The following is a 14,926-nucleotide window of genomic DNA, read 5'->3' on the forward strand; positions in this document are numbered from 1 at the left end:
TACCTGTTTATGCCAAGTTAAATAGGCTTGAGTAAAAGACACATATTACCCTTCTCTATAAAGAATGAAGTATTCTGGAAAGGTAAATAAATTTGTGATTGTACAGTGTAAGAATAGTTTATCAGGAAATAATGTCTGTTGTTTTTGTAACATGATTACTTACTTTCCCCTTTCTACTGCCAAGGCATCTATTTCATCAAAGAAAAGAACTGAAGGAGATACTGCTCTGGCTTTCCTGAAGATCTAAAAAAAACAACAATGAAATACCCAGTTTTAAGGAAAGGAAGCTGTTTACAGTACACTATCATCCCCTGCACACCTCAAGAGCTACAGAGCTTCCCATAACAGACATCAGCCTGTCTTAGCTTGGCTTGTTTTTATTTTAAAGCAGATTTTTTTAAAAATCAGTAGTAACAGATGCCACAGGATCCCAAATTCGACATGTATCATTAGGTCAAGGAAGGAGAAAGCTAAAAATCCCTGCTGCTTCATTTTCTTATTTTCTTTGTTAAACTTACAGGAGAAGGAGTTTTTAAGAAAGTTTAATGGTAATCTCAAAGAATTTGAAAGCCAAAGAAGGTTAGTATCTAACATTATCCACAGCTTGCCCTTTCTCACCTCTCTCACTGCTCGTTCAGACTCACCAACGTATTTATTCATCAACTCAGGCCCCTGAAAAATAGGAAATTAAAAAGCATGATACATTTGTATGCAAAATGATTGAGACAACCTGCCAGCACTACACTATGTTATGCTCTGTTACAAAAAATTCTGAGATTTTGTCATTTGTAAGTCTTATGGGTGCATTTTTACTTGCTCTCTACCTGAACCAAGCTCTCTCCATTTATTTTAGTACCTATGCATGTTGGTTAGTCCTCTCAACCTGACACTTTCCCACTACCTTCATGAGAAATGCAATTAACCATAAAAATAAACACTGAGGTTCTTAAAAGTGCTCAACAACAGCACCAAGAGGCTGCAAATCAGCCAGAAGGACAAACCACAGTAAAGCATTTCCTTGCACTCTCAACCTGCATCCTGCCCAACCAAGCACCACAGCACTGACTGTGTGACTGATGGTTAACAGCACTTCTTTGAACTCTATAGGTGAAGCAAGAAGCTCCACAGCAGCACACCTGAAACCCATCCCTTGCAAGGGAGCTGTTCAACATCTGAGCTCATGCACATTCCTGCTCCTCTGCTGAGGCTGCCAAGCGGATTATGAGTGCCAGCTGCTGTGGTGCCTGTTTATCCTCTCAGCCCTGTCCACCAGGAACGGACGGGAGACCACAGGGTCAGCATTCCAGTCTTGAACAAGTACTTACAATTATAAAAAGTAAAACAATGGCAAATTCTCAGAGTATTTTCTGTTCTGCTGTATCCTATAGGATAGGCTGCTTAAATAATGCTTCCTAATGAGCCTCAGCTTCTCCTGGGATTGGTAACAACTCATTGACTTCAGCCTGGTTTGCATCAACACTGACCTGCAGCCACAAACAATGATCATTATCTGCTGCTCTGAACGAAAAGAGCCAGTGGCTCCAATCTATTTTCCAGGCAACAACAGGTGTCCTTGTGATTTCCCCAGAAGAAACAACATCCTTCACATTCAGAAAGCTGAACCACCTCCTCCCAGCCGTGGGTGCCTTCAGGTAACACTAAGCCTAGAGCATAGGGCAGCTTTAACAGCAGATATGTCACAATTAAGAATGTGTGGCAGACACACATTTTTATGCACTGGCAATGACAGAGCCTCTGTTATAAAGCCCGCTTTGAATGGGACCATCTGGACTTTGTTCCCAGGCTGGTGGAATGCAGATTCATCACTCTAAAAATGCAGCTCACTGGTTTATGCAGCGTCCCCTCTCCATGCTCCTTTTCATTCCTGCAGTAACAGTTAATGCACTGACTTTACCTTGACACTGGAAAACACCTGTACTCACGCAGGGGTAAAAAATATATCCTCTGAAAAGCAAAGCACAAGTTATCTGATACCAGCAAAGCATCCAGACATAGATACCATTTTTATTTATTTCTTTTCAAAGAGTTGACCTTTATCCAAAGGACCAGGTGAATGAATGCAGGAGCCAGACCTAGAGCACCACACAGGCCAAAGCCACCCTGTAAGGTTTGATAGGGCCAGCACTGTGCGCCTGAGCTGTAGGAAAGGTAAATGATACAATTAGCATTGTTTTCTTTCAACAACATCCACCCTTAAAGCAATTGCTGTGGCAGCTGAAGTGTCACCTGGAGGCCTCCAATGACTGCAAAACTGCAGTCTGGTGGCTACCTGCATGGAAACAGAATTATTCAGACACAAAACTGAGGAATGCAGGAAAGACAGAAGGGAAAAGCAAGGTAAGGAGAGAAGCACAAAGCCTTTTGCTGCTATTGACACCACCCATGAGGAGTATGCAGCAGTTAGTGAGAGCCAGACTGCAGCTCAGAGACAGCCCAGCTGCTCCAGGCCCTCATTGTTCATCACACTCAGGGCAGATGAGGAATCCGATAGCATGGCCCTGACAAATCATTAAAGAACAAGACAGGAGTCCTCTCTTTCCATCCAGGTCTCTGTCACAATGAGAAACCACTGCAGACTTTACCCACAAATACAGATCTCTCTCACCAACTTTTCCTTGGACTCTGTGGACCTTCCCTTTCATGCCCTCATTCCCATAAGTAACCTTTATTCACATCAGTATTCCTATGGAAACCAACATCACATGCATCCATGCCAATGGTGTGTTCCTCTCCTATGATGCAACATGAAACAGCCTGACATTTTCTTTCGTCTTAGCAAAAAAACCCCTTAAACTCAAAACTATTCTATTTGAGCTTTAAGGTACAATATAATTTCAGATGCTTGTAGTTTTATTTTTAATTAAGCATTAAAATATGATAAAGGAAACATCAAACATCAAAGCAATCAATACATTTTAAATGTTTCTAAGATAATTATTTTGAATTCAACTTTTTGCTGTAAGCTTCAACATGAAGTTTTTCTCCATTTTTCTCTTCATTAAGCAGCAACTCCAGGTGACGGACTACTACATGTTAATGACCTGTGCCTCTTTGTGCAGAATTTTCATGAAAATTGGTTTGAAAGTCTCCTAGTTCACCCTTCATGAGGGGAATCAGAGCTTCATTTGAGTGTCATGGTTTTTACTGCAAGCACTCAGAATCCTTATTGTCCACAGCAAGAAAAGACTCTGAAGTTAAGACAAAGCACATACAGAAGAGGAGGAATTGCTGTACAATTCAATTATGCAAACACTGAAAACCACAACACAAAAACTAGAAATATTCAAAGCAGCTGGAGGTGGCAAATTAACTGGGTGATCCCTGGTCCCACCTGAGCTGAGTCTTTGCCTTGCCCTGTCTGCACCCATGCTGTCCTTTAGCTCAGATTCATGGCAGCTCTTATTTGAAAAATAAATCTGCCAGATATGCAGTCTGCAGGCCACCACAAAGTCACTTGCTGGCAGCTGATACAGCTTCTCATTTTCACAAAGCTCACCTTTAGCAGACTTTCTTTGGAGGCCACTGAAGAAATACCAAGAGAGGTTTTTTATTCTATTTTTCAGTGCTTTTCTAAATGCTTTAAAAAATCAAATGACACGAGCTTGATTTAGCAAGCTGACATTTGTTGAAAGATCATTTCTGGCCAAGAGGTGAGCATATAGATTCTTTTTAAAAGCTTTTTATAGCTGTTGATAGACTGACCAAGAGGTGCTAGTAAAAAATAGGCCAGTCTAATGCTGAACAGCTCTGTTCTCATCTGCAACAAGTCATCTTCCATACAAGCAGACAAGAAATAAAACCTGTTTCTTGTGGTCATTTGCACCGGGACTCCAAAACCAGCAAAAGATTTGGAGCAGAAAATTGGCAGAAGCAGTTGTAGCTTATCCATGCATATAAGCATTTGTGAGCTAGAGTCCAGACTGACAGTAAAAAATCTGCCAATTCAGGCTCATTGGATACTGCTGAAGTTTCTTTATTCAGCCTCAAAGTAGAGTTTCCAGGCATGCTCTGCTTAAAGACTATTCCATCCCCACTTACAAGACATATTCCTGTGTATCATGAAACCTTCTACTTGCTTATGGTCTGGATTGGATGAATTTTAACTTATTTTTTATTTTAATAAAAAACTAAAATTTTTTGCATTTAAAATATTATCAGAATCAACTTTTGAAAGGTTAACTGCACAAAAGATAAAACCCCTGTATACGTACAGCAACACGAGATAAGCTTGTGCATACATGGTTTTAACCAAAGTTTTCAAAGCATTTTTAAATTTCAAGAGGGACATCTGCTATTCCCGAAGTTAAAGAGTATCAGTCATTTTTCTGAGCAGGGCTTAAGACCACTTGCAGATTTTTTCCACCACTTGGGTGATGGAAATTTAGCCAGTGACTTCTCTTACATGGGTTTTTTTTTCCACTCTTTTGACAATCAGGAAAGTTATGCACTTAGGCTTTCTGAGTCACATGGGCACAGCTCCAGATGTCTCAGCACACAGCTCAGTCTAGACTCTTCAGAAATACCCTGATAACCTCACATACAGGTTCTGGGCTCTTACACAAACACATTAAACTGTTAGCCACCGAGTACAATTCCTGTGTCCTAAAACTCCAACCAGAAGGTTTATATCTCATCCAATAGGTTACTACTCTAGATTATTACTACAAGATAATGAACAATTCCTTCTTTGCCATATATTCAAAGCAGAAATGATCAGACATTAAAGTATCAGTCATAATTAATATTTAATTTCAAATTATGTCTCTAGAAACTGAGTTCTATATTGTGAATCTCAGAAAAGAAAGAAAAAGAAAAGACAGAGGTGCCAAAATGATTTTTCAACCATTCACACTGTGTTCCTAGGGCAATGTTCACTGCCCACAGTCACACTGGCATCTGAGTTAGACATTCACATTAACTGACTTGGGCAGACAGCCACTCACCTCTCAGGTGCCATGTGCTAGTTTCTCTTAAGACTGCAGAAGAAGCTTAGACATCCAGCTCAGAGGAGCAAAGTTTGATCCCACCCCACCAATACACCCTTCATACTGTTAAAACCAGCATCTTTTTAAAATTCGTTTCAGTTTTGACACTGAAGAGTCATGGAAGACTGAAGATAGAGTAATGGAATCACAGAATGGCCTGGGTTAGAAGAGTTCTTAAAGATCATTCAGGCCCAGCCTCCCTGCCATGGGCAGGACACCTTACACCAGACCATGCTGCTCAGAGCCTCATACAACATTACCCTGGGATGGGTAATTCACAACTTGTTTGGGCAACTGCCTCACCATGCTCACAGTAAACAATTTTCCTAATCTATCCAATCTAAATCTATTCTGTTCCATTTAAAAACCATCCTTCCTTATCCTGTCACTACATGTTCTTGAAAAAAGTCTTTCTCCATCTTTCTCGTAGGCTCGGTTTAGGAAGGCCACAATTAAGTCACTCCTAAGCCTTCTCTTCTCCAGATTGAACAATCTTAATTCTCTCAGCCTTGTGCTCTATTGTAACAACACTGAAAAGACTCAGAAATTAGTTATTGAGTCCTTTGGCACTGTAATCTCCATGGCAAAATGCTATTACATCCCTCCCACAGCCCAACCAAAGCAGCACATGACTCAGGGCGGCTGCAGGGAAGCGAGTTAACAAGACTTCACTGAAACTTCCTTTATTTTAACAGTAAGGCTCTTTCTAAGGCAGAGGTTGTATGTGTGTGATTTGGTAATTGGTTACGCTGCATAGAAAAATATTTGCTCAGAAAATGCATTCTATTTGCTTGTTAAGAATAAAGCCTGCTTCTTCTCTTTCAGGGCTGCTTAATCTGCATCACTCCCAGCTTCTCAGCACATGGAAACCCCAGGCTGAGAACCATGCACCATTTTAATCACTTCCTCTCTTTCTGCCCCACGTTCCAGAGGACCTTAAAAACTTGTTGACACCTGTCTGGGGTTTGAAAAACTTCAGTTTCAACAGGTGCTTGTGGGCTCCAAAGTATTTAAGGGAGCAAACTGGCAAAACCCTGTTATCCCCAATCCCTGCAGTGAAGTTGTTACAAGCAGAATGGTCAGACTGCAAAGGCAACTATAATATCCAGCTTTTTTTATCGCCTTGTCTCAGATTCCACTTGTTTGCCATTTGCCTTGACCAGCAAACTCCAATGACAGTCTTCTGAGGCTTCCTTCACAAGATAGAAGCCAGGATTTGCACTGCAGAATGAACTGACTGGAAACATTGAATTATACTCACTGCATGCTCCAGTGCCTTCGGAGTGCCTCTGGCATCATCAGGGAAGGATCCATGCAGGATCAAAAATCACACAGCAAAACCACACAAAATGAGCCACCCCTGCTGCAAAACCTATTTGCTGAGACTTCACACTTCCAGCAACAACTCATTCCTCCACTGGTAATTTGAAGAGAGAGAGAGAAAGAAACTAAGTGCTAATAAAAACTAAATTTGCAAGGTAATTGAGAAGGGACAAAGAGATGGGGATTATATTTAACCATTTTCTGCTTGCATATTTACTTTTGGTAAGTTTATAGTAAGAATGGATGAATGATTTATTTTTAGTTGAGTAAAATATGCAAAGAGCTTCAGGATTAAAAGAGCTCAAAGTATCTCAACTTGTTAACTCTTGTAAAAAATGTCAATTTTTTCATAGAGTAATTTTTCTATCTGCTAATTAACTAACAAGTTATTGCAAATGTGTTACTGTGGATATTTTTAGAAATTTTATCAAATGTTTGCCAAAATTTCTCATAAAACCACAATGCTTCTGCATTTTTCATTTTAAATGCCTTGCTTTTAAACTACTTACAGTCACCAAGCTTTCTTATTTCAGGCTTCTCCCACTGAAATCCCCATCAAAAGGCTAAGCTATCTCCCCAAAACTCAGTGACAGTTCTACACAAAGCAAAGCAGTCGACCTTTCCAAGCCTCATTAATCTGTTGGAGCTGCCACAGTCAAGAGCTGAAGGGAAAAGCAGAGGAAACTTGAATTGGAAAATATTTTGACATAATTGACCCAGATGACAAACTAAGCTTAAGCACATGTCAAGCACGGGGAGCGGTACAAAAGCATCGACTGGGTGATACAGGAAGCTAAACCAAGCCAAGGTGAAGTCAGAGCCCTGGGAACAGTGTATATTTTTGTAATTACTGCTCATTGAAAAAAGAAAAGATTCCTTCAGCCCAAGCTCTTAAGTAACAACAAATAAAAGATCAGGAATATTTTATCTTTTTTTTTTTTTTTTTTTTAAATCACACTGTAGTTGGATCTCCTAGCCAATATTTCAAATTAAAGTTAAGAACAGTATAGTTCACATCATCTGTACCAGTGGTTTGCTCAGTGCTGACATCCTTAAACACTCCTTACTGTCACAGGTGAGTTTGATTTTCTTTGTTTTGCATGGTGGGTTTTTTTTCAAGTACTGCTTCATCCTGTTTACAAAAATTACCGTGTCTCACTTAGCTGAACTGCAAGGCATTTAACTTTTTAAAATGTAAGCTGTTTTTTTGTCACAGCCCCTAATTGAGGCTTTGCCTTACTTTTGATTTTAAACAGACAAATGTTAAAAAACACTAAGCAGCAAAAGGAAAAATTATGTTTCTAAACCTTCACAAGCATATAGAAGTTACATAATTTTTCTTGCTATATATCTTCTAAACTCAGGTAATCTGCTTGTTGGACAGAAAACAAAACTCCAAGTCCCCATGGATCAGACCACTACAGCTGGGTGACAGTGTTTAGCTGGATGGGTACCCTGATAGTGCCTCCCAGCCTGACATCATAAGAGCAGACTCCACTGTACATTCTGAAATAGGTTAAAACCTAAAAAAGCTCAATAGTTTGGTTTTTTTTTTATTTGGTAGTAAAGTTAATGACCTAAATAGCACAATAATAAGAGGGGGGAAAAAATTCCACATGGATGCTCTGCAAATTTCCTCCCAGAGAAGCAACAGAAAAATCTGTAAGGAAAAGTAATACCCATTTGATTCTTAGCACAACACAATGACACAGGATTTCCTAAAAATAAAATAAACTAAGAAATTTAAAATTGAAGAGGGCAGTTAAAACACATCTAAATATACTAAGATACAAGACAAATGCAGAGATAATTATCTATGCCATACAGCAAGATAGGTGAGTTTCTTCCAAAACTATAATATCACCACAAAAATCCTAGTGGTCTCACAAAAAAAAATAGCTTAAAGAAAAACAGCTAGTCAGCTAAGTGCAGGAACTGTCAAAACAGTCCACAAAAATACCTACCACATAAATAGTTAAAAAAGGGAATACAATGACATTAATTTCCTTCATGTTCAGTTTCAGAAAGCTAGATGACATCTAAATCAAAAATGTCGGAGAGACAGTTTGTATATAACAGCAAGGTGTCATCAGCCTGGCAGAAGCTGAAAGTTATATCCCCATCATATTCATATGGATAGGTCCAATACCTGTATATAAGGAGTTTTTCTTACTAGCACAAAAAATGCATAAAACACAGTTCAGAAGAAAATTATAAACTTTGGTACAAGCACAAGAGGATTGTGAAAGACAAAAGTGCAGAGAAGGCTGAAACAAACAGTCAGATCAAAAGCTGTTGATAAGTCAAGACTGATGTTCAATCCTGCAGAATGAAAAAATTATCTTAATCCATTCCTTCACGCAGTCTTACACTCGCTTGTATCCAGGAGTGCAAAACATTGAAAAATCTCCAAGCAGCTGAGAACAATTCAGTTGCCTTTTCCATAACAGAGGTTTGGAGGGGGGAATGATCCAGGTGACCACTAAAACCCTAAAAAGCCTCAGTGCTACAAGAGATATAGAAAAAGCGGTTGGCGGGAAAGAGCAGGAAGAGCCATCCCCTGGAAAGTAGTTGACAACCTCCTCCCCAGTAAATTTAGCAGATACATTGTATTAGAGACAAAGAAAATCAAGAGAAGGAACAAAAATAAACTATTCCCCCTAGGAATTATATGCAAGATTGCTTTGTAAAACAAACCAACCAACAAGCTGCTTTGCTCTGGAAAAGCAAAAGGTCACCAATCTCGGTGCAAATACAGCTATAAAAAGTTTTTGGCCAAGTATCAAAGAGCATGTTTACAAAAAGGCAACATTCATTGTAACACTAACCATTCAAACCTCACAATAGATTTCAGAAGAGAACAGGATGCAACGTCAAACATCTGTTATCACGTTATTTTCTTCAGCTCCTCTGCCCAGAAATGACATGGAGACTCAGCCCATCTCCCAAACCTCACGAGAGGCCAGTCAGACGTGGGCCAGAGGCTGCCTTGTGACAGCTCCCCATGCCCAAAACAGATGGAAAGGTCACATTCAAACAGTTTGCTCATAACCCAGCTGAAACATCTCACTGAACAGTCAGCTGTCCAAACTGCACAGACACATCTGGCAAACAAAGCCTTCCTGGAAGCAGGCTGGGGTGGGAGCCATACCTGCTGCACTGAAGCAGGACAGCCAGCTCAGACAAGGACAGTACATCCAGCGCTGATGGCAGCTGGGACTTACTGTGCCCGTGGCTCTTACACACAGCGTGCAGATGCAATAGGTGAAGCCTTCCAAAAATCACCGAACTGAGCAAGCACCGCATGTAACAGAATCAATTTCCTCTCAGGTTTTCACAGACAAAGGGAGAGGCAGCATCCAGCAGCAGGCTTCCACAGCTAGAGCTGTGCCTCCTGCCTGCAGTCCCAGCTCCAGAAGGGCCAAGAACCTCTGCCCTCTGCACTATCCCAAAAGAGTATCCTACAAGCTGTACAGCAGACACTTTTCATCAGAATTACTTACTTGAGAGAGACTGGAAGGAAAATGCAAGTCTGAAAAGTAAATCATCAAGAATTTAATTTCAAAATGCCTGATGCCAGTTCCAGGGATGGATATCCAAGACATAATGCAGAAAAGGGGAAAATTAATAGGGCTCTAAGCAAGTAAAGAAAAATCCCCTCTCAAAAACACCCCAACAAAACCCTACATATTCATCTACTTTGGATTTATTGCAGGAACACTTGCAGTGGAAATTAATTAATGCCTGTTGTGCTTGAAAAAGTGTTACAGACAATGTTTAACACATTTAGTACATGATGGATGTTGCCTTTTTCTGTCCAGGAAATAAATGTAAAGTTAGAGTAAGTGGGCTATGTTCCCTTCCTGGAGTCAACATGTCCAAGGTTGGACATGCTCCAGAAATGTGCTTCTTGAAACATCTGTACATTGAATATTTGACCAGTTCCAGGCCAGGGGATTTAAACCAACTGGGAATCACAGGCAATTTCCTAGAGCCAGACACTTCTGCAGCTTGTCAGTGATGGGGAAGGTTGCACGTGCAGAACTCCACCATGGAAAAACGCTACATTACTGTACACCAGCATTTCCCATCACTGCACCTTTGGATACCTCCTGGTTAGCATGAGCCACCCTTCACTTGACAATTAACTGCATCAGTAAAACTGTCTGATTGAGGGATACAAGATAGCAACAACATCCATTTTCAACTGGTTGGTTTGTTTTTTTTTTTTTTTTCCCCAGACTGCTACCTTTTTTCCCCACCCTCCCAGGCACCAGTGCTTAGGGTGAGACAAAGAGGAATGTTTTCTTATAAGCAGAGGCGGAGGAAAAGGTTACTTTGTTTACCAGTAACTCTGGAGCACAAAGAACTACTTTGTCTTTGGGGAAGAGGCAGTAAAGGTAGTGTTTCTTAAGGGCTGAGGTTTCCAAGGCTGCCCTTGTTGATGTGACTGTGACCCAGAGGGCTGCCTGTAATCCCAAGGAGCCCAGGCAGTGAAAGGCTGCTGGCTTCAGGGTCAACACTGCCTCTGCTCCCAGAGAGGATCCACAGCTACAGCGTGCCTGGAAGGATGGGAGGAGGAGGAAACTGTGTAGAAACTAACACAGGAGGCTTTGTGAGTAAAGAGATGGTCAACAGAGAAGGGGACGTGATCTTACTGCTGAGGAGGAGATACTTTCAAAATACTTAAACAAATGTTTTTTCTTGCACTTCATTAACATTCTGACACAGCTGCAGGACTACCCCATGTGGAATTACTCTGCTATCCTTTTTTTTCTTTCCTATGCAGTGAAGGTCAGTATTGTTATTAAATAACTTTCATTCATGTGTTTTCCATACAACCCACAGTGATCAATTACACTGATTCATAGGCAACAAAATCCAAAATTTTTCTGTACTAAGTATTTCTTAATGCTGAGAGAATATCCCATTTATACAAGAGTATTCAAGATATAACTGATTTTTTGAGCTTTCTAAAAACTGATGAAGTAGAACAATTTCCCCAGGAAAAAAGGCAAATAGGACACGAAAAATCTGTAATGAAACACAAACAGTGAGATAAAGAGAGTGACCTTCCTGAGGAATGAAAAGGAATGTAAGAGATTAGATGATATTTCCATGCACGCAAGTGATTATTACAATAACAGCAGCTATCCACTATCCAGAGTCACTTTTCATTTACATTGCTTTATTTGCAGTAAAAAATATTGTTGCCACTTTTAGAAAGACCTTAAGCAATGCCAGTATTTAAGACCTCACTCCACAGCTTACCCATCCATCCAACATCTGTGCTGACAAAATAAATAACAATTCTTTTAACAACTTACAAGAAAACACAAACTTACTTGGTATTTACAAGGTGTTTGCTGGAGCATCTATAAGGATCAAACACTACAAGCCACTAGATTTTAACACCAGAAGTTGGTAAAACCATCAGTTGTTATGCAGAACTTAAGAAAACGTGAGTGTGAGTGGCCTACCTTCACTGCCAAGAAGTTGAGGCCACTTTCATGAGCCAAAGCTTTTGCTATCATGGTTTTTGAGCACCCAGGAGGTCCATAAAGCAGAACACCCTTGGGAGGTTGAATCCCCATTCGGATGAAGGACTCTGGATGTTTGAGAGGCCATTCCACTGCCTGCTTCAACTTCAGCTTGACATCTTCTAGTCCTCCTATGTCTGACCAACATACCTGCAGAACAGAGCATTTTTGCTGAATTCAGACCATGGAGCAGAACTATTAAAAAAGTAAACAAATCAAAAATGCTCTATAGAACGTGCAAAGATTCTTTAATTAAGTTGTTTTTAATGAGTCATTTCTTCAAAAAGTTTTTATTAAACAAGAAGCACAAGACAGGCTTGTCAGAAATACACAAAGGCATGTGTTTTGTCCTACCAAAAAAGCAGACAGATCTAAAACCTGCCACACCTCTTCCTACATGGCTGTCAACAAGCCTGAGACTTTTCTCCACATCTTCCCAGCCTGCTCTTCCTCTGGTCACCATCCACTCCCATTCACTTCAAATATTAAACATGTCAAGGCACACCTAAATCAAATTATCTTCTGCCTTAAAACGCTCTTCCAGAAATTTGCTCAGCATAAATCATCCTTCAGCTCTGGAAAGTGGGTTATATGTGAAAAGCAAGCAGAGTGTTGCTGAGAGATAAGGTATTGTATTTCCCCTGATCTGAAATCTGATGTCACCTTGGTTTGTCCCTATTTTCTCCTGATGCCAGGACAAGGAGTAGAAACTAGAAGTAGACAGTCCCTGAGAAAGGTAATTTAGTTTCCTAAGACCAAGCAAAATTCAAATCAAATAAAATTTCTCTTAGATTGTCAGACTTTGACACAGAAGAAAATTACAGAGAGCAGAGAGCAAACATAACAAAAGTTTGTGTTTATGAGTCAGATATGAAACAGTGTGACTATTCATAGTCACAGTGTGACTTTGATTTAATGTAAAAAGATGTATTACTTACCCTTACAACCATTGATTCTATGCAGGAGCTTTTTAAACTGCACAGAATTAAATTTGACACTCTTAGCAACTTTTTCTGAGGGAATAAGACAATATAAGCTTGTTCTCCTTTTTTCAGTATCAGTCCTTACTCATACCTGGCAAAGCATGGATTAGTCATTCTATCATCACGTCCTTCTATCTAGACAAAGATTCTGACAAACATGAACAAGACCATCTTGAAATTAATTACACCATCATGAATTCCCTGTAAGTTTCAACAACAGAAGGCAAAATCTATTAGCAGTACTTTACATGCACATAAAAAGACGGCAAAAACACTTAAATGTTACTTTTACTCTCTTAAATATTCAGTCATGTACCCTCTGCAAATATTCAGTCTACTGAATATCAGTCAGGCATCACTCAAGTGATTTTTCGGACACACTCCAGGTCATTTAAGACCAGCACAAGTGACAGAATCGTACAGAAAAGGTGAAGCAAGGTCACCTTATATGAAGGATGTTTTCAGCAATCTGGAGACTTATTCTGACTTCACCTACATTTTAAATTCTGACAGTACAAGGCATGGAATTGGTACAGCAATAGTATTAAAAGCAAAAATAGCTAATAAACCATTACCTTCACATTCTGGTGAATTCTAAACAGAACAAACTTGTCCTTATTTCAAAAGGAGAGAGATAAGCATGGGGGGGAGAGGGGAGGTGAGAACGTTTGGGGAACAGTCCATCAGCAATAGTTTCACTGCTCTCACCTGCACAGGAACTCAAAGGAGAGGTCTTGCAACACCAGCAATGAGGTGTGACGTTCTGTCACCGTGGAAATGGCTTTAAAGACTAGCCTTGGGGCTGGGCTCACATAGGGAAAACCAGCTCTCTGCTACAGCATGTGTACGACACCAACATTTCATTACTGCTGCAATCTTAAGCTCTCCCCAGGTCAACAGAGCTCAGCATGCGATGCAGAGCAGCAGCTCCCCAGGGGTTATTAAATACCAGTAATAAAGAAATAAAGCAGACAGGCAAAGGATGTCTTATCCAGAATCTTTTGCCTGCAAAGACACAAATCTGAGTGTTGAATTACAGTAAAGGGAGTGAAGGAGGCAAGTAAAACCCAGAGCACTCTCTGAAAAAAATTTCATAAAGACCCATAGGAGAGGGAAGAATGGCAACTGCAGTGCAATTCTCCAAAGAACTGCAGTATTAACTTCCTGATTTATAATGTGCATCCTCTCTCCCCTAAATCCCTGCTGCAGAAAAAGCAGCCTTCTAAAAAGGTTGTAACGCATAGCAAAGTTCAAGAAAGGCTCTGTGAAAACGGAAGGCAATATGGTACACTGAAATAGGCAGCCAGGATCTTACATTTGCCTTGGTCACAGCCAACACAATTCAGACACAAAAGGAAGGAATTGTGGCTTTATTCGGAAGTTACTTTGAACTCCTGTCATTTGATTGGCACATGGCTACTGCAAAGCAATGAAATATGAAAGGGCCCCATCATCTGAAAAATGAAGTTAAAAAAAAATCTCATGTATGTCAGTGGTTTTACTTGTAACTAACTACATGGACCAAAAGTCCCATCCACACCAAGGAGGATGCCAAGTGAGTACTGCATCTGCAATAAATACCTAAAAAGATTATATTATTAATGTAGTTCAAATTCCTGTCTTCTCTTTGGTAAAAGAAATCTTACATCTTATAATTTATTTAGTGTTTGAAGTTATTTTTAGCAGGGCTTTTTTAGATTACAGTATTCACAGAATATTTTGAGATGGAATGGACCCTAAAGATCATCTAACTCCAAACTCCCTTCCTCTGGTAGGTGATATGGGAGGACACAAAATCTGTTGCACCCGGATTACTTTAGAATCTACTTTAAACTCACCCCAGGCAGCAAGCAGATGGCTTGAAATTTACCCTACATCTTCAAAGAATTCGCATTACTTTGTGGAAATGCAGGTCCTGTCAGCACAAAAGTAATCTCCACTATGTTGTTAATAAAAGAAATTAATTCCAGCAGTACTCCTATAATTCGATGGGTGTTTAACAAATAAAATCAAGTGACAATTGAGGGAGCCACTAGTAGGATGGTTTAGTGGACAAGAGGAGCCTGAGGAGTAG

The 14,926-nt window shown here is 40.0% G+C and overlaps 1 protein-coding gene across 10 annotated transcripts in view; it reads right to left on the bottom strand.

The window, feature by feature from the left end:
- AFG2A (AAA ATPase AFG2A) overlaps positions 1–14,926 on the bottom strand; it is a 159,914-nt gene that overhangs the window by 123,009 nt on the left and 21,979 nt on the right. For 5 of the 10 annotated variants that reach the window (XR_014955227.1, XR_014955224.1, XM_021554966.3 and 2 more), the window contains exons 11-13: positions 11,810–12,019; positions 619–672; positions 164–243 (exon numbers count right to left, since the gene is read on the bottom strand). Coding sequence is in view for 5 of the 10 variants with exons in the window: in XM_021554966.3 (XP_021410641.3) it covers positions 164–243; positions 619–672; positions 11,810–12,019 (344 nt within the window). In the remaining 5 variants the exon portion in view is untranslated. Of the gene's footprint in view, positions 1–3; positions 75–163; positions 244–618; positions 673–11,809; positions 12,020–14,926 lie in introns of all 10 variants that reach the window. The other 5 variants (XR_014955228.1, XM_085579312.1, XM_085579314.1 and 2 more) reach the window with 2 other exon arrangements.

The sequence above is a fragment of the Lonchura striata genome, chromosome 4, assembly GCF_050655825.1.
Source record: "Lonchura striata isolate lonStrDom1 chromosome 4, ASM5065582v1, whole genome shotgun sequence".
Lineage (NCBI taxonomy): Eukaryota > Metazoa > Chordata > Aves > Passeriformes > Estrildidae > Lonchura > Lonchura striata.